At 39.7% G+C, this 21,756-nt stretch overlaps 1 protein-coding gene across 1 annotated transcript in view; it reads right to left on the bottom strand.

Moving 5' to 3' along the window:
- Nucleotides 1–21,404, bottom strand: part of LOC114664567 (regulating synaptic membrane exocytosis protein 3) — a 171,345-nt gene extending 149,941 nt beyond the window's left edge. The window contains 1 exon segment of the mRNA XM_051936355.1: nucleotides 21,170–21,404. Within this exon segment, the coding sequence (XP_051792315.1) occupies nucleotides 21,170–21,232 (63 nt within the window). The 5' untranslated portion in view covers nucleotides 21,233–21,404.
- Between the last annotated feature and the right edge of the window lie 352 nt (nucleotides 21,405–21,756).

The raw sequence follows: 21,756 nt of genomic DNA, 5'->3' as shown, positions 1-21,756 counted from the left end.
TTGCACTTGTTCATTTTTATTTTTGTGATATAAAACTACCCAGCACTTTTTACATGACTAAACTTCCTTTTTTTCATTTATGGCATCCCACAAGCAGCATAGTGACAAGGAGGTTAGTGCTTTTGCCACATAGCTTATGTGACCTTGCCAGTATCTTTGCAGAGTTAGTATTGTCTCACCTTGACCGTTTCTGGTTCCAAAGACATGCGGGTTAAAATTGGGTCTATGAAGGCCGGTGTGTGAATGTGCCGTGTGACAAACTGGCACAACTTTTTGGGTTCCTTTTTAGGACTGTCTTCGGCTGCCTATGACTCTTTAATGGAAAAAAAGGCTTGAAAAATTGATGGATGGATGGATTCAAAATCTTTATGTTAAGGCAAACAGGTTATTATACATCTTTAGTTGTTAATTTTGAATTTCAGAAAATAGTAATAGACCTTCAAGACTGTGAGCATTTCTGAGCATGACCTGTGACCTCTCGAGCATTACCATCAGTACTGTCCACACTTCTTATGGTAGGAGCACCTACAGCAGCTATGATTTAGTTCACATAAAACAGGATCAGACAGACTGAATCCAAATTAGCGGCCACTCTGATATCCCCACCAGTGGGCCAATAGTATTTAGAGAATCCTTATGGATAAAGTGAGTTTTGAAGATGGGTAGATGAATGGATGGATTATCTATGTACTTCAAAATAGTCCCTGTACAGACACTGTAGGGGAGGTCTCTCCCTCATGTTTTTTTTTTTACTTTACCCTCAATGACTGGCACACTTAGGAAGTGGTTATTGACTGCTAGGCTGTGCTGTGGTCAGACACCTCATACAAGAGTCACTGGCGTTCTGCAGTCTGATAGAGGAGGGCCTGCCAAGTTGAGACAGCACTGATAACTTGTGACATAAAAGATGAAATACTTCCAGTCAGTGACTTTATGGAGTATGTGTAGCTAAGCTTTGTCTGCTCTTCGTTTTTCTGTCTTTTACTGTTTGCAAGGAACAGAGTGACTGCAATCGATATCTGTCAGATTTTCAGAAGCAATTTTGAATCGTGATGCTTCTCACAAACAATTGTGCTTTAATTGTTTATTGATTGTTCAGCAGGCTACATTGTAGACTGTGTCTGTTTAAGCCATGCTGAACACCACAGTGCTGCCAGTCTGCTTTGTCATCTCTCTCTGTCTTAACAACGTGAGTCTTGACTACTGGTCAGTCATCAAAAGAACCAAAGTGTTTTAGTGAATGGACAAGAAGCAAAAACTACAGACCCAGGAATTACATTGGAAGGTGATGTTTTATATGTTTAGGAGAAACTCGAATCATGTTGTTGTGCTTTTGTTTTGCCTTACTTCAATTGCTGCAGTTCTTTTTCCAATAGTATTTTTGTTACTAATTGCAACAGGTTCAAAGTGCTGCTGTCAGAGTCCTGAGAATGGACCAAAGCTAATGAAACATCACTGATTAATTGGCTTTTCTGGAGTTATTATACTGATGCCAACTCCACTTTTTAATATGGTTATTAAGAAGAGTGTGCAGTAGTGAAAGGTAAGTTAAAAGTTTAGGATCCTGGTGTTACTGTCAAGTGTAAAACAAGAAGATGTCATAGTTAAAAAACTTTGACTGAAATGTATTACTTAAGTGTGGAGTAGCCAGTAAGCAGAGAATATACATTTAGTTACAACTAAAACCTGACTTTGGAGGACAATGTAGCTGCTGGGGTATCAGAGATGTTGGTGAATATGCTGTACTGCTTTACTTGCAGATCCACAGGGAATACTATGTGCACATGCACTGAAGGGGATGTAAGGATAGTTGGTGTCTAGCGGATTATGGTGAGCCACACTGAGCAGAAGCCCACAGCTAATTTTGAAACCCCATTCACCTCTGGCCAAAAGTGAAGAATTATTATGAATTAATAGTCATTATCTGACTGCAGTCTGTGAGCCTAATTGCTTTAAACATGAGGATTTGTTCTGTTCTGTGTATTGTATTGTATTGACCCCCTTCTTTTTGACACCCACTGCACGCCCAACCTACCTGGAAAGGGGTCTCTTTTGAACTGCCTTTCCCAAGGTTTCTTCCATTTCTTTCCTACAAGGGGAAGTTTGGGAGTTTTTCCTTGTCTTCTTAGAGAGTCAAGGCTGGGGGAACTGTCAAGAGGCAGGGCCTGTTAAAGCCCATTGCGGCACTTGTGTATTGTATTGTATTGTATGAATTTGGTTGACATATATGTGGCTATGTGGAGAGGGACTGTGTAGGTTTTCAGGATGTTCAGGGTGAGCTGTAAAATGCCCAGCCAAAGACTACACTAATGGCACCCATTTGTTGTAACATGTCAGTGTAATCACATTGTCTGCACAAGGGGATGCCAACACCCTTGTTTATGGATGGAGCCCTGTAGTTAGTTACTCATAAGGAATACATTATTGAAGTACAAAGGGGAGAGCAGATTAATGGACCTGTATGCCAGCATAATAGGTGACTGCAGGAATTTTTCAGTGTTTTATATGGTTTCCCGCTACCAACTATAAAGTACAGATGACCTGCTTTAAATAGCAACTGGAATGCTGCTTAGCAGGACACCTAATGCCATGAAAGAGAGTGCTAGCACAACAACCTTGGTGGTTTCAAAGGCTGATTCAGGTCCAGGAAGTTATCTCTGGGACATACTCAGAAGGAGTTCCTGGCTAAGCGTGAGGATGCAGGTTCCACTTCATGATTCCATCTCCATTTTGGGAGCACTTGAACCCGACACCATTGGTAATGTAACTGGATGAGCTGCAGTTGTCCTTCTTCATGTCCGGTTGCCTTTCAGTCCCTGGCTACGTTAAACAGAGACTTAGGTTCCCCAACATCCAGGGCCCTCACGCTGGGGTTCACTCTCCTAAGCTTTCCTGACTCCTGCTGCCTACCATGGCCTTATGTGGTGAGCCAACCACCTTCCGGGTCACTCCAGCTCCTTCATCTCTCAGCTGGAGTGACTGTTTCCTTCATCCCTATCGAGTGTCGGTCAAACACCCCTTCCATGGTGCTCTTCTTCCAGCTGCCTGCAACACACCAGCGAGCCTGCTCTCGATCGCTTACTCTCTCTATCTTGCACTAGCTATTTACTTCTCCGGCCTTGCCCGTCTTCTTCTTCTTCTTCTTCTTCTTCTTCTTCTTCTTCTTCCTCCTCCACCTAACCTCCTAACCTCTGTTCACTCCAATCCTTTCTTTCTTTCTTTCTTTCTTTCTTTCTTTCTTTCTTTCTTTCTTTCTTTCTTTCTTTCTTTCTTTCTTTCTTTCTTTCTTTCTTTCTTTCTTTCTTTCTTTCTTTCTTTCCCCTCTGCACTCACGCTCCTACTATATAAAATGGGAACGTGACTCAATTGTGCTGATTAGCAGCTCCCGGCATCAATTATGGATGCAGATGATTCCTCACCTGTGTCTTAAGTGAGGAAATGCCCGCATCATGCAACATCCGAGAACCGCTCTGGCCATACTACCATGCTCGCTCGATTATTGATTTAAAACTGGCCTTTTCTTCTAAGCCATGGACCCACTATTCCACAAGGTGTAGCATCTCCTTCTAGCCATAAGAACAATAAACTTTGATTCAGGAGCTGAGCTGGACACACTCATAATGGACAAAACTAGAGATTTTAGCATGCATGTCTTTGGGAGGAAATCTGGAGAAAACCCAAGAACATATGGGGGAAAATATGCAAACAATTTACAGGCATGCCCGGTCTCATATTCAACTCCAGCACCCCTGTGTCTCCCCTAAAGTAAATTAGTATTATACAGATTAGTAAGATATAATGCATGATCAATCAACATGTGATAAATGGCAAGGAAATAAAGCAGCAAGAGACTACACAGATAAACAAAATGTAACAGTACTTGGGAATGGACTAACAATGTGAGATGAACCAGGGTCAGTTGAGCAAACAGAGAAGAGCTAATTACAGAATAAAAAATAAAGAAAATGAAAACAGAGGCAACGTTAAATTTCAATAAACAATTTGAATGGGACTACTGATGGGGTTTTATTGACTGGCCATTTGAACTATTGATTGATTGGTAGTTTGGTTGGTTGGGTGGTTGATTGATTAATTGATTGATCCATCTGTTGTCTCTCTCCTTCATGGGCTTACATTGAGCATAAGCCTAACTCAATAGCAGCCTGTGACAGACAGGTTCACTGTGCACTACATAGCCATACACACTCGTAAAGCGACAATACAACCTGACCTCATTTGTTGGCGGTACAGAAGTAAATGTCACATGTAAAGCACATGAAGAACACGTACACCACATATTGAAGAAGTCCACTGCTGTCACAGTTTCACATTCAGATGGTGCACTTTAAGACACATTGCCAAACTGACAGAGAGGGTATGATGTGCGTGCATGTTTGACAGCATGTGTGAATGTGAGTGTTGTGCAACTTTAGATAAACTGGAATCTTGTTCAAGCTGTAGTATAGTTTTGAGACTGACTACCATCTAATGGTTAAATGCATAACAGATTTAAAAGACATATTTTAGTGAAATTTCTTTAACATCTTACAACTCTTACTAGTTTCTTCTTGGAGTGATAAATTGTTGAGCTCAGCACAACAGTTTTTAAATTTTTGCTTTTGTCAAGCCAACTTTAGAGTACAATGTAAAGTGTAAATGGCGTGTGTTTCTGATAAGGAGCATATCCACTAAAAATGCAGAATTTGTGCAATGCACTGCTCTAAAAAAAACATTATCCTCATTCACACAAAAATCAATACAATCTACCTGAATTAGGAATTGTTTTCTATTTGGAAGATGGTGGTAGCGGTGTGTGTGTACTGGAGAGGGGTATCTTTCAAAAAATGAACATCATTTTTGAAGTAGGACCAAAGACTGAGTTGTCGTCCAAGGGTTGTTGGAATGTTTACATGTAAAGGCCATCTATACAATACAGTAGGATGGATGATGATAAATGTGCATTTTTTTTCTTTTTTGATTTTAGTTGGTAATCTATGTGTCAGAAATGTTCATTGATTGAAAAGGAGGGTGTTATGACCAATAGCCAAGAGAAAATATATGCAGCATTTCTGAGAAATAAATAACAGCCTGAAATTAAATTAGAAGTGACTGCAGCAGTGACAGAAGAAAGACTGAGGATGAGGAGTAAGATGATAGTCTGCTGCCATTTGAAGCAAAACACTTTCCTGTTGCCTTTCTGCGGACTGCATTCAGCCAAATCAAGATGCTGTTCACTTCTTCACCACAAGCAGATCTGAGCAGCAGGTTCAGTAGATTAACCTCAAGAAAAGCATCCATTTCATTAACTGCATAACCAAATTTTTGTATATTCGAAAGCGCACTGCTTTACATCTTCATAATGATGTGTTTTATCAGAAGGAAGCATAAAATCAGAATGTATGAAATTAATCCTCACATCATGGAAAGGATCAGAATACATGCTTCTGGGAAAGAGAACAAAGGCAAAGCAAACAACAAGTTCCTTGATTACAAGACATTATGACAATTTTAGAAATTTGTAATGCAGCAGGGGGAGTGCAGATTAAAATGATGTAGCTAAAAATACTTGGCGGCAGGAGATGCAATAACACAAATGATTTGTTCTGACTTCATTTAATAATGTGCTATGGCAGTTTCATTTTTTTTTGTTATGGAAATTGGGAAGTAGACTGCAGTTAAAAATAGCAAGGAGACAGAGATCCTAGCGCAGTGCACAGTGTGTTGAAATTTTCAGCCAAAACAAGAGTTGCATCTTTGGTGGGATGTGTTTGACAGTGTGAAGTGAGTAATTTTTTCACAGTAAACAGAAACATTAAGAGTGAAAACTACAAGGAACATCTCATTTACAGCTCTAGATAATACAGGGACTGTGGTAGTGCGCTAAAACCCCTACAGCTATGCAATGCAATAGTGGTGTGACAACAGTGTGAACTGGGCGCCTTTGTGCCTGTCACCTGTTATAGCTTGGTCTCATTTAATAAAGAAACTGTCCCAAAAATGTTTTATTAGTAGATGTCAACATTATTATTAACAATTTCACTTGCTTCTGCTTGGCTCTTTTTCAGTTCTCTGTATTGACAGACTAATGCTGACGTAGTCTTTTATTATTAACCAACACCATTTACAACAGAACCCCATGTTTTTAAATGAGGGCAACTTAAAGCGGCACATGTATCACACTGCAGAGACAAATGAGATTTTTTGGTCAGGCATTGATGCAAATGAGCCTTAAATATTCATTATTATGCACAGAAGCCAGATTTTCTCTAATTAATATTTCACCTGGGATTAAGTATGGTGCTGTATTCTGATGTGCAACTCCATGTTTGCAGAGGCTTAGTATAATTGGTTTATTACAACTCACTTCTGACGTACAATCCATGTACCTTTCCTCTAGACACTTTTAGATTTTTAAAATCAAAAGTTGAAATGAAAAATAACTTGTTATTCTACTATTGCCTCATGGAAGAAGTCATTAAAATGAAATTCTGGCCAATTATTTGAAAAAATGCAATTCAAAATAGTATTTCAAGTATTTTTTATGTTTTATAAGATTATTCTTCGAGAACAAAATATTACACATACAAATGCCTACACTTAACATTTACATTTTCAATATTACTGTATCTTCAGCATTTTATATGGCTTATTCATTGATTTAATTTTGCACACCCACATGTTCTGATAAAGGATCTAATGATTCCAGAACCCAACCCACCTTTTGCTTTCTCGGGATAGTCAGGCATCCTCCTGCATCCCAAATTCTATCTATCTATCTATCTATCTATCTATCTATCTATCTATCTATCTATCTATCTATCTATCTATCTATCTATCTATCTATCTATCTGTCTATCTATCTATCTATCTATCTATCTAAACAGCTGACTCTACTTATGCAGTGCATAGGCTATATTCTAGCACTGGGATCCAACTATGGAAGTCAAACACATTTTGATTATCATGCTTACTCAGAAGGAGCTAAATCAGAACTGTGCAGTCAAATAATGTATGCATTGCATCTACTAATAACAATGCATATATACAGTAGGTAGTGGCCAAAACTATGGTACTACAGTGGAAAACAAAGGGTGCAAAGAAAATTGAAAGCAAACGTTTCCAGAAAGTAATATTCAAAGAGTGAATGTAGAGGTGGTCCACTCCTACAAGTACTTGGGGGTCCACATTAATGACATGTTGGAATGGTCTCGGAACACAGAGGAACTACATGTATATAAGAAAGGGCAGAGGAGGTTCTTTTTCCTTAGGCAAATGTGTTCCTTTAATATGGGAAGTGACATCCTCCATATCTTCTATAACTATGTGATGGTCAGTGCGGTTTTCTGTGCTGTGGTGTGCTGGGCTGGTAACATCACTTCAAGAGAGGCCCACTAAATTAACAAGCTAATTAAAAGGGCAGGCTCATTTACAGTACAAGTAGCAAAACAGAGAGCTAAAACAAAACTGAGCCCCATTATGAATAATGCTGCACATCCTCTCTCTGACACACTAACACTGAGGACTTTCAGCCAACAAATTAAGTGTGTCAAGAAACACTGCTGGAGCTCCTTCATACCAGCAGCAATACATCTGCAGCATGCCTCACTATGACAACGAAGTCAGAACTTTTTCTTTTTCTTGAATTTTCTTGCTGTATACTCATTCCAATTTGTTTCAAGACCAAAGTATGTGTGTATATATTTTTTTACTTACTTCTCTAACTATTTATGTATTTATTTATCTAAAGAACTTCTGTAAAAATAGCCAACTGTCCATAAATAATAATAATAATCGGACTGGGATATCCTGCAGGGATCACATAGTGAGAACATTGAGGAGGTTGTTGACTGCACTACTGACTACATCAACTTCTGTATGGACATTGTAGTTCCAGTAAGAACTGTATGCTGCTATGCTAACAACAAGCCATGGATTACAAGTGACATCAAAGGCCTTTTGAACCAAAAGAAAAGGGCTTTTAAAGGCGGTGATCAGCATGAGCTCAAGTGTGTGCAGAAGGAACTCAGAGTCCAGCTCAGGGCGGCGAAGGAGCAGTACAGGAGAAAACTGCAGCAGAAGTTGCAGAATAACAGCATGAAGGAAGTATGGGATGGTATGAAGATTATCACTGGCTGCAGCTCGAAGCAGGGTGCCACCATCAAGGGAGACATGAAGAGAGCAAACCAAATGAACAACTTCTTTAACAGGTTTGACCACCCTAACCCACTCTCACCTCGGAGTACTGCACCCTACACCCATCCTTCGGCTGATACCAGCATAGGAGAGACATCCCCACCCACAATTACAGCAGCGCAGGTGAGCAGAGAGCTGAGGAGACTTCGTGCCAGCAAAGCAGCGGGTCTAGATGGAGTATCGCTACAACTGCTGAAGGTCTGTGCACTGGAGCTGGGGAGTTCTCTACAGCGCATCTTCAACCTGAGCCTGGAACAGGGGAGAGTCCCGAGGCTTTGGAAAACATCTTGTATCACCCCAGTCCCAAAGGTGTCACATCCTAGTTAGCTGAACGACTTCTGGCCTGTCGCTCTGATGTCACATGTGATGAAGACCATGGAGCAGCTGCTGCTTCACCACCTAAGGCCACAGGTACGCCACGCCCTCGACCCCCTGCAGTTCACATACCAGGAGAAGGTGGGAGCAGAGGATGCCATCATCTATATGCTACACCGATCCCTCTCCCACTTGGACAGAGGCAGTGGTGCAGTAAGAATTATGTTTCTAGACTTCTCTAGTGCCTTCAACACCATCCAGACTCTGCTCCATAGGGACAAGCTGACAGAGATGGGAGTAGATTCATACCTAGTGGCATGGATCGTGGACTATCTTACAAACAGACCTCAGTATGTGCGTCTCGGGAACTGCAAGTCTGACATTGTAGTCAGCAACACAGGAGCGCCGCAGGGAACTCTACTTTCTCCGGTCCTGTTCAGCCTATATACATCGGACTTCCAATACAACTCAGAGTCCTGCCATGTGCAAAAGTTCACTTACGACACTGCTATCGTGAGCTGCATCAGGAGTGGGCAGGAGGAGGAGTATAGGGGCCTCATCAAGGACTTTGTTAAATGGTGCGACTCAAACCACCTACACCTGAACACCAGCAAAACCAAGGAGCTGGTGGTGGATTTTAGGAGGCCCAGGCCCCTCATGGACCCCGTGATCGTCAGAGGTGACTGTGTGCAGAGGGTGCAGACCTATAAATACCTGGGAGTGCAGCTGGATGATAAATTGGACTGGACTGCCAATACTGATTCTCTGTGCAAGAGAGGACAGAGCCAGCTATACTTCCTTAGAAGACTGGCGTCCTTCAACATCTGCAATAAGATGTTGCAGATGTTCTATCAGACAGTTGTGGCGAGCGCCCTCTTCTACGCGGTGGTGTGCTGGGGAGGCAGCATTAAGAAGAAGGACGCTTCAAGCCTGGACAAACTGGTGAGGAAGCAGGCTCTATTGTAGGCAGTTTGACATCCGTGGGCAGAGCCACGGGCACTCAACAGGTTCCTATCAATTATGGAGAATCCACTGCATCCACTAAACAGTATCATCTCCAGAGAGAGGAGCAGCTTCAGCGACAGACTCCTGTTCCACTGACAGACTGAGGAGATCGTTCCTCCCCCAAACTATGCGACTCTTCAGTTCCACCCGGGGGGGTAAACGTTAATATTATTCAAAGTTATTGTCTGTTTTTATCTGCATTTTTATTACTCTTTAATTTAATATTGTTTTTTTTTTGTATCAGTATACTGCTGCTGGAGTATGTGAATTTCCCCTTGGGATTAATGAAGTATCTATCTATCTATCTATCTATCTATCTATCTATCTATCTATCTATCTATCTATCTATCTATCTATCTGTCTGTCTGTCTGTCTGTCTGTCTGTCTGTCTGTCTGTCTGTCGGTCGGTCGGTCGGTCGGTCGGTCGGTCGGTCGGTCGGTCGGTCTGAAAGGTTTATATCTTACACATTCACCATGGATGCCCTGTCTGCCAGCTGACAATCCATGCTTCAACTCTGAAATGTATTCTCTGTTGGCCAAGTGAAAATTTCAGAATTATATAGGACAATCTGCAGTATCAGTTTATGAAAAGCAGTAATTACGTTTTAAGTAATTAACCCTAAGAATTATTCAAAATCAGTTAATAGATATTTGAAGAACAAAGCTTGAACTTGAGTATAAGTGTTAGAAACAAATTACATGAGCAAATGCTAATATATATTGTAAACTAGCCACATCTTTACTTTATACGATCTTCTATTCTTCTGCACTAGATTTTGAACATTTCGCTGTTCTTTGTGCCTTTCCGAGTTGCACCCGTCATGAGTCTGAGATGTGCCAACAATCCATTGCAATGACTAATGATGCATTTATAAGCCTTTTCTTTGATGTTGGATGCCAGCATTTCTGAGCTGTCTAAGTGTTACTCTTTTTGATGCCGTTTAAGAGCAAATGTGTCGAAGGCTGATCCTTAACACCTTTGAATATGTCTGTTAGCTTAGGTATAAATGTTTAAAGTCATAAATGTGTTAAAATAAATAATTTTAGGGTGGCATGTCCAAGGTGTCCACTATTGATTTTATAATGACTTTTCTTTCTTTTTTCTCCTTTCAGCTTATTAAAATATTAGCCATGTAAGTATAGTATATTCCTAAAGTATTCAGGCCCTTTCATTTTCGGCACACATTATTGTGTTGTAGATTTAATTTTAAATAAATGCATCACCATTTTCTCCATCAATTTACACTCAGCAACCCATAATGACAAAGTGAAAAAATGTCTTGAAAATTTATTGAAAATCCAAAACTTAAATCACATTATTATTATTATTATTATTATTTACTTAAATAATCACTTATATGCCTTTACTGTGGCACTCCAAATTGTAGTCAGATGTATCCTGATTGCTTTAATTATCCTTGAGATGTTTCTAGAACTTGACTGGAGTGGCCTCAATAATTGTGAAATGGAAGATGTTTGCAACCACCAGCACTCTTCCTAAAGTTCATCTTCTGGCCTCAGTGAGGTTACCAAGAACCCAATTGTCACTCTAACAGAGGTTCAACTACTGAGATGGCAGAACCTGTTGGAAGGATGACGATCTCAGCAACACTCCATCAAACATGCATCTATAGTGGACCGACTAATTCCCACTTGCAGTTTGCCAAATGGCATTTAAAGGACTCTGAGAACATGACGAAAAACATTGTCTGGTTTGATGAGACAAAAATTGAACTCTTTTGGCAGAACTCCAAGCACTATGTCTGGAGAAGACCAGGCACTGTTAATCACCTGCCAAATACCATCCGTACGGTGAAGCATGGCAGTGGCAGCATAATGCTATTGGGCTGCTTTTCAGCATCAGGGATAGGAAGACTGGTCAGAACTGAGGAAGAAAAATAATGCAGCCAAATAAAGAGAGGTTCTTGGAAAAAATCTGCTCCAGAGTGCATACAGCCTTAGACTGGGGTGATGGTTCACCTTTCAGCATAATAATGACTCAAAGCAAGCAGCCAAGACAATGCTGTAATGGCTTCAGGACAAGTCTCTGACTGTCCATATGTGGTCCAGCCAAAGCCCAGGCTTAAACCCCATAGAGCAGGGGTCCTCAGTCACAGTCTTGGAGGGCCGCAGTAGCTACAGGTTTTCTTTCATTCCAGCCAGTTTCCTAATTAGAACTCAGTCATTGCTGATAATGAAATTTGGTATTTAACTTATGGCTTTTTAGTGCTTTCATTCTTCAAACACAAATTTTAGTTACATTGTAGATCAGTGGTCCTCTGTTATAATCCTGGATGTCTGCAGTGGCTGCAGGTTTTTAGTTCAACCAGTTTCTTAATTAGAACCCATTATTTACTACTAAAGCAATATTTTTTGGGGCTTACTTTTAGTTATCTTACCTGTTACCATTCAGAACCCTTAATTGCCTATTTTAGTTTTTAGCAGATGCATTTAAGTTTTAATTCTTGCCTGTTTTCTTAAGCAGACTTTAGTTAATAATAAAATGCAGAAAACCAATAAACCAGCAACTCTCCAGCTAATGTGCTTCCATTTAAACCTGTGCATACACACCATGAAGTATCTGTGTTAAAAATATGTTTAGAAATAAATGAGAGGGGAATTGGAAGGACCATTAAGTTTAAATTTGTTCTGGTCTACAAAACCCATGGATAATGTTCTCAGAGAAGGAATCTCTACAGTGCAATTAAAATTTCTCTTGGATGAACGAAAGCACTAACAAGCCAAACAGTTAAAGACCAAGTTTCATTCTCAGCAAGGACCAACTTCTAATTAGGAAACTGGTTAGGAGGAAAACCGCAGCCACTGCAGCCCTCCAGGACTGTGATTGAGGACCCCTGCCACAGAGCATTTGAAGAGAGACATGAAGATGGCAGTTTAAAGAGGCTTACCATAAACCAAGTGTGCAAAACTTGTAGAGACTAACCCAAGACTTACCCAAAAAGACTCAAAGCTGTTATTGCTGTCGATGGGGCTTCTACAATATACTGAATTAAGGGTCTGAATACTTATATGAATGAGATATTTCAGTTTTTGATTTTTAATCAATCCGCAAACCTTTCAGTAAATATGTTTTTCATATGTCATTATGGATGATTGAGTGCTGATTGATTGGCAAAAAAGGCAAATTTATCCAATCAAAATTAAAATCTACATGCAATAAAATGTGCAGGAAATGAAGGGATATATTTTCTGAATCCACTGTATAGTCTTTGGTGTCATCATCAATTCTAGCAATAAGTTTTCATTACCTAAATGAATTAACTAACTTTATTCAATTTTTATTTAGGTTCTAGTATCTCTTTTACATTTCCTGTTTATCCCACAGTACTGGCTCTTAGACTACTAACATATCTAATGCATTTTCCATAACTGTTCACAAGTTACCTACACTGTTGCATACAAGGTAAGTGTTGTTCTTCATTACTTTATTGACAAATGACAGGAGAAACAACAATACAGAACCAGACCTTTGCCTGCCTTAAACCTCCCACTTGTATGACGTCAGGTCTAATGGTTCTTCTTTGTTTTCTTCACTTGAGGACTTGAAGACTTGAGCCCTAAAAGCAATTTTCGACATTAAGTGTTTACACAAATAAAATTAATTCTTAGAACCTCATTTTGAGTGTGATAAGTAAAAGGTTCTATACATATATTTGAATTGTTTTTTTTTATTATTATCATCATCATCAGGATTCTGTTTCTGAGGCTTATTTTTAATTTCAATCTGTTTTGACAATATCCTATTTTATTTCCATCTTATTTTTTCTTGTTAATGGTGATGCATTTAGATGTGTCACTTAACTGCAATCATTGTTTTGGTGATATTGAGGAGGTGATATTATAAACAGGCCTACAGGTTCAATTTACGTTATCCCTCAGTACATATTCCACATATTGAAATCTCTGGTAAAGTTAATATTTATTTCCAAATATGTCCAAGTGTCAGGTTTTGGTTTTGATTACAACTTTTTTTTTTCTGGCTCTCTTGTTTGATTCTCATTTTGTCCTCTTGTTTTAATCTCCTGGCTTTGGCTCTCTGGTAAAAACAAAATATTTTGGATGGAAAATATTTAATCCACCTTGATAAAAGGATCACTGAGGATTAGTGTATGTGTGTCCATCTAGTTGCAATATCTCTGTCATTCCAACAGAAGATGCATCACAAATATTACCACTGCTTTTATGAATCTTATGCCATTTGGCATATAACAGAGACATATGTGTTGCATTTGTGATTCCAACAGATTGCGCATCATTAACAACTATTGAAATGACAAATGCAATGCATTTATTACTACATGCATTACAAAGTCCATTGGGATACATGGTGCTCTGCAAGAGATAACACTGAGGTCTACGTTAATTACTTAGACTTCAACCCATATTAGACGAGTAGCACAGATAGTTTGACAATTAAACAATTGAAGTGAACAATAAAATAGTTTAAATGAACTCTGACTTACTTTATCTTGATTGTATTGAATATGTGCTATTTTGCAAAAAATAATGTCTCTGTTAGAAATGAGCCTTTTATTTTATAGGATTCTCTAATTTAAGAGATCTCTAAAATGACAAAAAGTACCAGAGAAATTTGTTATTCTTTTGAGCAAATGGGTGAATTAAGGTGGAATTAGTCAGAAGTGCTTAACTATAATGTGTCATCTAATAGACAGCAGGGCTATAGTAAATTACTTTGTCTGTGTTTTGCCCATTGTGCATAATTATTAAATTTATCTGAAAATGTGATTTCCCTAAAAATATAATTGAGAAGATGCATGTGAAGATTACCCAAATCATCTGGATGAAGAAAGCACTTATATTGATTACTAGGTGCCCACAGACATTAATGAAATGCAAGAATTTGGGGCCTTTCACAATGCCAGTCTTGCATTTTACAGGATCAGAATGGTGTGAGTTACTGTAAGTTACTGTGTCTACCATGACATTAACATTAGTGTTGTTAGGACTGTGGAGTACAGTGTTGGTTACATCAGCCAGGTGGGAGTACTACTGAGCCAATGCTGCTCTTTTGGTACTCCAGAAGAGCTTAGAAGGGATTAATAGCCCTTACATAGCCAATACATCTGAACTCACAGAACAGACAAGAACACAACCATTCCTTGATGGAGGGAAAGGGAAATACAATGAAAATGATTACAAAGAAAGATGCTAGGTGTGTTGTGAAAGTAGGTTGGCTCACTAGTTATAAAGAAACCCCAGTAACATAAATAGACTTTTGTTGGATCAATGCTCCTTCCAAAATTCTCATTTGGACCAGATGCAAAGGTCACATCACTCAGAATATTGCTTGAATAGATTGGCATTCTTCCCTCGATCACATTATTTTCCACTGATGCTACTAAGTTTGTTAGTTTCAACATTTCAGATTTTCAGTTGGCATGTCTTGTGAGACACCTGAGATCCACTGATGTCAACTGTCTCATTATTCCCAAAATGTATTATGCAGTGATCAGTGAAAATTAATTTATCTTTGCAATCATTTCTGGCTTGAACTATCTCCTTAAGTCTATTTGTAAATCTCCATAAATGATTGAATTTAAATAATGCTTAAAATATCAGCTTGTTTATTCTCCAATTGGACATTTATATGCCAACAGAAGTGATCACGATTCTACAAAACTGTCATCATGTATATACCCAATCTACTCTAACCAGATGGTTTGTACTTAATAAGCACTCTTCAAAAATCTCTTTCTTTTATCATGTAGTGAACGATCATGTTTTTTGATCATGTGATCAATGATCATGTTAAATATAAATATGGAGACCTTAATCTGAGATTCTACTGGTATAATGGATATGAGGCCACATTTGTGATACTGTGTGCAGAAAAGAGCAATTAGATCTATCTCTGAACTGAAGGACATGTGTTTCAGTGACAGGCTTGGGGAATTAAACCTCTTTTGTCTCAAACAGAGCAGAATGCTTGGGGTCATAAATCAGCTCTTTAAAATTCTCAAAGGTATTGATAAAATTGATCAGTCACAATTATTTCAATTAAGCAGTGAATACAAAATTGAGGGCCTGGTGGAAGTTAAGGGAATACGCATTTAAGAACAATATACTTCTTTGCACAAAGAATCATGGATTCTAAACATATGTGGCAGAAATGGAAACCTTGACAAATTTTTATATAGAATTCAAATAGAATATAGAATATTGGGATAATTGTGGTCAGCTAACCAACCAAGCTTAATGAACTACTGGTCTGCTTTTGCTGTTCATATTTGTTCTATATGTATTTCTTGCGTTCTTTAAAATGTGAAATATAAAATAAAGTTTGATATGAAGTGTATTATTATATGTAATAAATGATTTTCCAGCATAAGGTGACTCCAACAGTACATTAAAAATACTTAGTAGTAAATATAGACATAATTTTAACAAAATAGAAACTAGAACTGTCAATAGGAAGGTACAAAGAAGAAAATTAAGAGAGAAAATTAAATATTGCCATATGAAGTCCCAGTATTACAAGAAGCCCATGGAAGTAAAATCTAAATCCAGTTATTAACCCCAAATATGACTCCAATCATTGCCACAACACTTCATTGTCCATATTCCTTTAAAGGACTACCCACCTAGGAAACCCTTCTTGCTTTCTTGCATACTATATGACAAGCTGAAAGCCAAATTATTACCCCTTGAGAAACAAAAAATTTCTACACTGTCAAATTTAGTATTTTCAGACTTGCCACAGATGATGGGTTTGCATCCCTCTTCTGAATGATAGTAAGCTTCACACTGCCACAAAGTGCCTTTCTTGATTTTAATTGGTGACCTGGAACCAATCAACTTCAGCCTCAAGGTAAAAAAAAAAAAATGTCTTGGTCTGCTGAGGTAAAGGATCTGTCACATAGCTCCATCACTTACTACCAATCAGTCTCACATCAGTGCAGGGTGGTGACTACACTGCACCACTCTGTCTAACAAATTTGTTTTTTAACAAGAATGGCTGTCCATTTCTGACACCATTGTAACCACGACAGTACCCAGACATTTGATGGTTTCTTTAATTGTTACACTTTGTCCCACAATAACGTTACAGTTTTTTGCTTTCTGACTGCAATACTCCATGGTGAGATACTTCAGCTTTTTGGCATTTCTGTCAGCAAATAAGGCAAAAACAAGTTGCATACAGGAAGGATAGGAATTCATTCCAGTCCATCTAAGGTTGTACAAACAAGCAATACCTGGGTCTTCATAATCTTCTGCTAAAGTGCCCATTCCATACCAATTACATGTGATCTAGCCAGGCTTGTTCCTGTATACGTTTCATGTTTACAGCCTATTTACTGTAAAAAATTGTAATACCTCATGTAATGCTGCTTTAGTCATTCTCCCTAAAACAGCTAACTCTACTCAATGTAAGTAACTATAACTTTGCCAAGATTATGCTACTCTCTTTACCCTGAGCTGCCACAGATGGACTGTGTTCTCTCAAAGCCTGTCTCTTTTCAGCTGTCTGCACACACTTAACCCCACAAACCTTTGTAAAACTCCTTCCTTTCTTTTTTACACATGCTTACTGATTGCAAGGCCATGGTTCTTAGAATACATTTATTACATCATTGCACATGCATCTGATTCAAGAGAGCCACTTGAAGTAGCTGCAGGTGCCTCACATCGCCTCTGATGTCCAGAGGAGAACAAAAACCTGGAACATTCCAACAATATTTAAATTTCATTACTGGTGTCTCTGCTGATAGTACTGGGTGCCAGTGTTTATTTCTCTAGACGACACACACCTATATATAGACACCAAAGCACCAGTAACCCATCTTTAAGACCTCTTTTGTTATGCCACTTGTTGGCTGTTTTAGTGTGGCAGATTCTTTATTTAGTAAGAAATGACTAAACAGAAACAGCATTTAAACATGTAGTTATATGAAACTAGCTGTGTAAGCTTATGTTGTAAAAAGTCCAGGGGTCCTAGAAACTATTGAAATCGTCAGAAAAAAACTGAAATGTAGAGATGTCAGGTAATTGAAAGGAACTACTCTGGGCTCCTAGGAAGATTCGTTTTGCCGATGTGCTCGCCTCGCTTGTGTATGAGCGGAGAGAAGAAAAGTAAAAGGGATACCATTTTGCCGATGTTAGCAGCTAAGCAACTTTGTCTTTCTTCTGAGGTTTCGTTTTGCTGACGTGCTCACCTCGCTTGTGTTATTAATGGCTAAGCGAGTTTTCTGCTTCTTCGGAGGCAGAGTCTTTACCCCGACTCCACCTCTCACTTCCGGGCCGGCCAGACACACACACTTCCATGTGTAGATGCTTATATACAGTATAAGACAAAACAACATAAATCTTATTTGCAACTGCATTTCTATGAATACACTTCAGTTCACACACTTTATATTATTTTGATCATTTATTTTGATAAAGGAACAGAGTTGGCATACAGAGCTTCCTCTGAGGACTGGATACCTCCCACAGTCCCCCACACATATGCTTGGGTCCTCGTATAAATGGTTAGGTGTGTATGTATATGAGATCATGTTCTCTGATGATCTGGTGTCCTACCTATAGCTGGTTCCTGTTTGTGCCGCTGTTTCTACTGGGTTAAGCTCTAATCCCCTAAGCCCTGAACAAACCTCATAACAATCTAAGATGATGGATAAACGGTAAATATTTATAAACATGTAATTAAATTAGGGTAGCACGGTGGCGCAGTGGTACTGCTGCTGCCTTGCAGTTAGGAGACCTGGGTTAGCTTCCCGGGTCCTCCCTGCGTGGAGTTTGCATGTTCCCCCCATGTCTGTGTGGGTTTCCTCCCACAGTCCAAAGACATGCAGGTTAGGTGCATTGGTGATCCTCAATTGTCCCTAGTGTGTGCTTGGTGTGTGTGCCCTGCGGTGGGCTGCCTCCCTGCCCGGGGTTTTGTTCCTGCCTTGTGCCCTGTGCTGGCTGGGATTGGCTCCAGCAGACCTCCGTGACACTGTGTTAGGATATAGCGGGTTGGAAAATTACTTACTGACTGACAAATTAAATTATTTAAATTTAACATGGTATGTGACACAGTGGCTAGAGCTGCTGGTTGCAACTCAAGAAACTAAAATTATCCTTGTCCGTGTAAGCTGTTCATAAATACTCTCATTTCTTCCTATAAGTTAACGTAAATTGGTGACTCTGAACTGACCTGATATGAGTGAGTGAGTTTACCCAGCAACAGACTCGTATCCCATGCACACTCAGGCTCTGCCTTGTGTTCAGTGCAGTTAGAATGGGCTTCACCTCCCCACAACTCCATAGCTGCTAGACCATGAGTTCAAGAAATGGGCAAATGAATGAATATTTAAATTTAATGGAGTGGTCTCTCTCCTGTGGTTGGGATTGATCTAAAACAGGGAAAATAGATTAAATTATGTAAGGATCAATATAAATTTAATTTGCAGTGGTAGTGTCGATGCCTTGCAGTAAGGAGACCAGGGTTCATACCTTGGGTCTTTCCTTCATTAAGTTTCTATGTTCTCCTCATGTCCACATGCGTTTCCTTCGGGTGCTCCAGTTTGTTCCCACAACCCAAAGACATGCAGGTTAGGTGAGTTGCCAGTATTAATTGGCTCCTGACATGCGTGTGAGTGTGTTGTGTGTGTTCACACTGTGATGGACTGGCACCCTGCTGGGTATTGCTCCTGCCTTGTGCCCTGTGCTTGCTGGGATGAGCTCCAGCTTCCCTGAGACTCTGCTCAGGATAAAGTGGGTAACGAAAGTGGGTGGATGGATGGATGGATGGATAAAACTAATTTGTTTCCTTACTGAGTTTATTGTTTGGATGTTTAATATGGCAGATTGCTTAATTTTAGGTAGGAAATACAAGCATAAATTTTAATGAGCCCTGCAAATGACTGCCTTACCTATCCAGGCATTTTCATGCCATTCATAAATGCTGCAACTGATGATACGTTTTAAAAATGGACAGATAAAAAAAAATCAAACACTTCTATAAAAAAGCATTTACTCCATGCACATGTACTTGCCTAATTATTACATTGATGTATTATTGAATTGAAAAATGATGGCAGTTTCTATTACTTTTGGGGTCATAGGGAGCATGTATATTTTTGAGGCCCTGACCACTCTCCGCAGGGCCCCAAGCAGTCATTTAGTTCACTTGAACTTACTGAACAAATAACAAGAACATCCATCTGTCCTGTCATCCAGTTTCAGACCTGCCTTACCTAATATGGGGTTTGGAAATAACAGTCTAGCTCAGCATTATCAGACACAAGACAGCTATCAGAGCTGTAAGGTCTAGCAGTTCATCACAGGGTATATTCACACACACACACACAATTGCTAACACAAGACCAATTTAGAGTCTTCAGTCCACCCAACCAGAATTCCTGGCATGTGGGAAGAAGCCAAAGGTTTCCTAGAGAAAAAGGCATTCAGACATGTGGTAAACAAGCAAACTCCTTACAGACAGTGACCGTGCCTAGTCTCCCAAAACTGTAAGGCAGCAGCATTAGCCAACATGTCCCCACCATATATCTATAAAGGAAACCATCTCTTTTTTCGAAAAGTGCTGTCATCCGCTGGTGTCATTGTTCAGTTATCTCACAGTCTCACGGCACAAATTGTCAGCCTGAAGTGCACCTGTCATCCCCTCATCCCTTAAGCTCGACGATTCCTGTTCCTGCTGCTGTAAGGTTTTTAACGATTCCAGGCACAGGCTGCTCACCTGTTATATCTCAGGTGTGTCAGGGAGGGAATGGGGCTTTTGATCATAAATTTAATATCATTTATGTAAGACGTTGCTCAGTTGATCACATTACATAATGCTAGAATTAGTAGAATTAGTAGTAGTGATGAGATGGCAGAGACATGCTCAGGAAGGAACCAACATAGACATTCCCTCCTACCAGGTGCAGGCACTGGCTTCCTTCTCACGTGGCACTTGAGTCTGTGCGGGTGCCTCTGAATCACACTTTTCACTCCTGAGCTAATGAGGGCTTAATTAGAATTTCAAAGGGAGCAATTTCAAAACAGACACTTGCCCGTAAAGGATTATTATCCTGTTTAAAAAGGAAACAGATGTAATAAAAATAATGGAAAAATGCTGAGGCACTAAAATGATCAAACAGACCCTTCTGGAGGGGTCATTACCTCTTCAAAGACTGATGTACACCTCTAAATTTCATTCTTAACATTAGAAAATATGACATGTTAGATGAAAAAGATGAATTCAGGGATTTGGCACATTCTGCCCAATGAGTGTATATGGCTTAAGTATCCGATGCAAGCTTAAGTGCTGAGTAGACAATGGAGTATTTGGCGCAGGATAGGTTTGGTCTGGTATCCCAGCAGATATAAAACATAACAGAGTTTCAAGTCACCACTTGACTGCTGGGCACTGCTGCATCAATTCTAACATAAAGTCTGCACTACCTCGCTGTCTACCCTAGCAGATGAAGTCCATAGCTCTCTCTCCCCACTGCCTTCCCCAATAAATAAGTCATAAATCACTCAAAATCAATTGGTTATTTCTGTTGTCTCCTGGTACTCCATGGCATTCAATACACACCCCAAAAGCTTGTTTCATTATGCAAGAAACCCGTTTCCTCCTGTTTGCCTTCGTTTTCCGGCAGCAACATGCACGCATGCATCTACTCACCTGGTCCTGGCAGCTTCGCTGTTCACAGCGCTCGAGTTTATCTGTCGGGGAGAGCTGAAGCATCTCTCTCTCTCTTCAGCAGCATGGGTCTCAAGCTGCAAATTCCCTGCTGTGTCTCACATGTGTCCAAATTTTCACTTAATTACCATTGCAAATCTGCCTCTACCCCTGGCTTGTAATTCGCTCAGCGCTTCGCGCAGCAGAAATCCTAAGAGAAAACCTTCAATGAGAGGCAAATGAGGGATCTGCAGCTGCGCACTGCACTAGAAAGAGAATGGAGTTCGAAAGGGAAGGCGTCTGTATTTTATTAAATAAAAAGCGGCTGCAGTGCTCCGTTGTGACAGTTACACAAAGCATATCACCCTGTTGGGGCCAGAATCAGCTTGGGTTGGTATGTCCTCAAAGTGCCAGGCACAGTTGTGTGTATAGTCCATTAGCAGGCTGGATTAGTCACCTGCTGACTTCCTCACACTTACACTTTTATAAGGTGGAAAAGAATAAATCACACTGGGTCATATTTAATTTTGGCCTGGACTGCAGTCCATCCATTTTATTTGTGTAGTCCTGCTTAATTCTAAGAGGAATTT

Source organism: Erpetoichthys calabaricus, chromosome 14 (assembly GCF_900747795.2).
Source record: "Erpetoichthys calabaricus chromosome 14, fErpCal1.3, whole genome shotgun sequence".
Lineage (NCBI taxonomy): Eukaryota > Metazoa > Chordata > Cladistia > Polypteriformes > Polypteridae > Erpetoichthys > Erpetoichthys calabaricus.
Note: the sequence above shows the minus strand (reverse complement) of the source record. Positions and strands in the feature narration are given on the sequence as shown.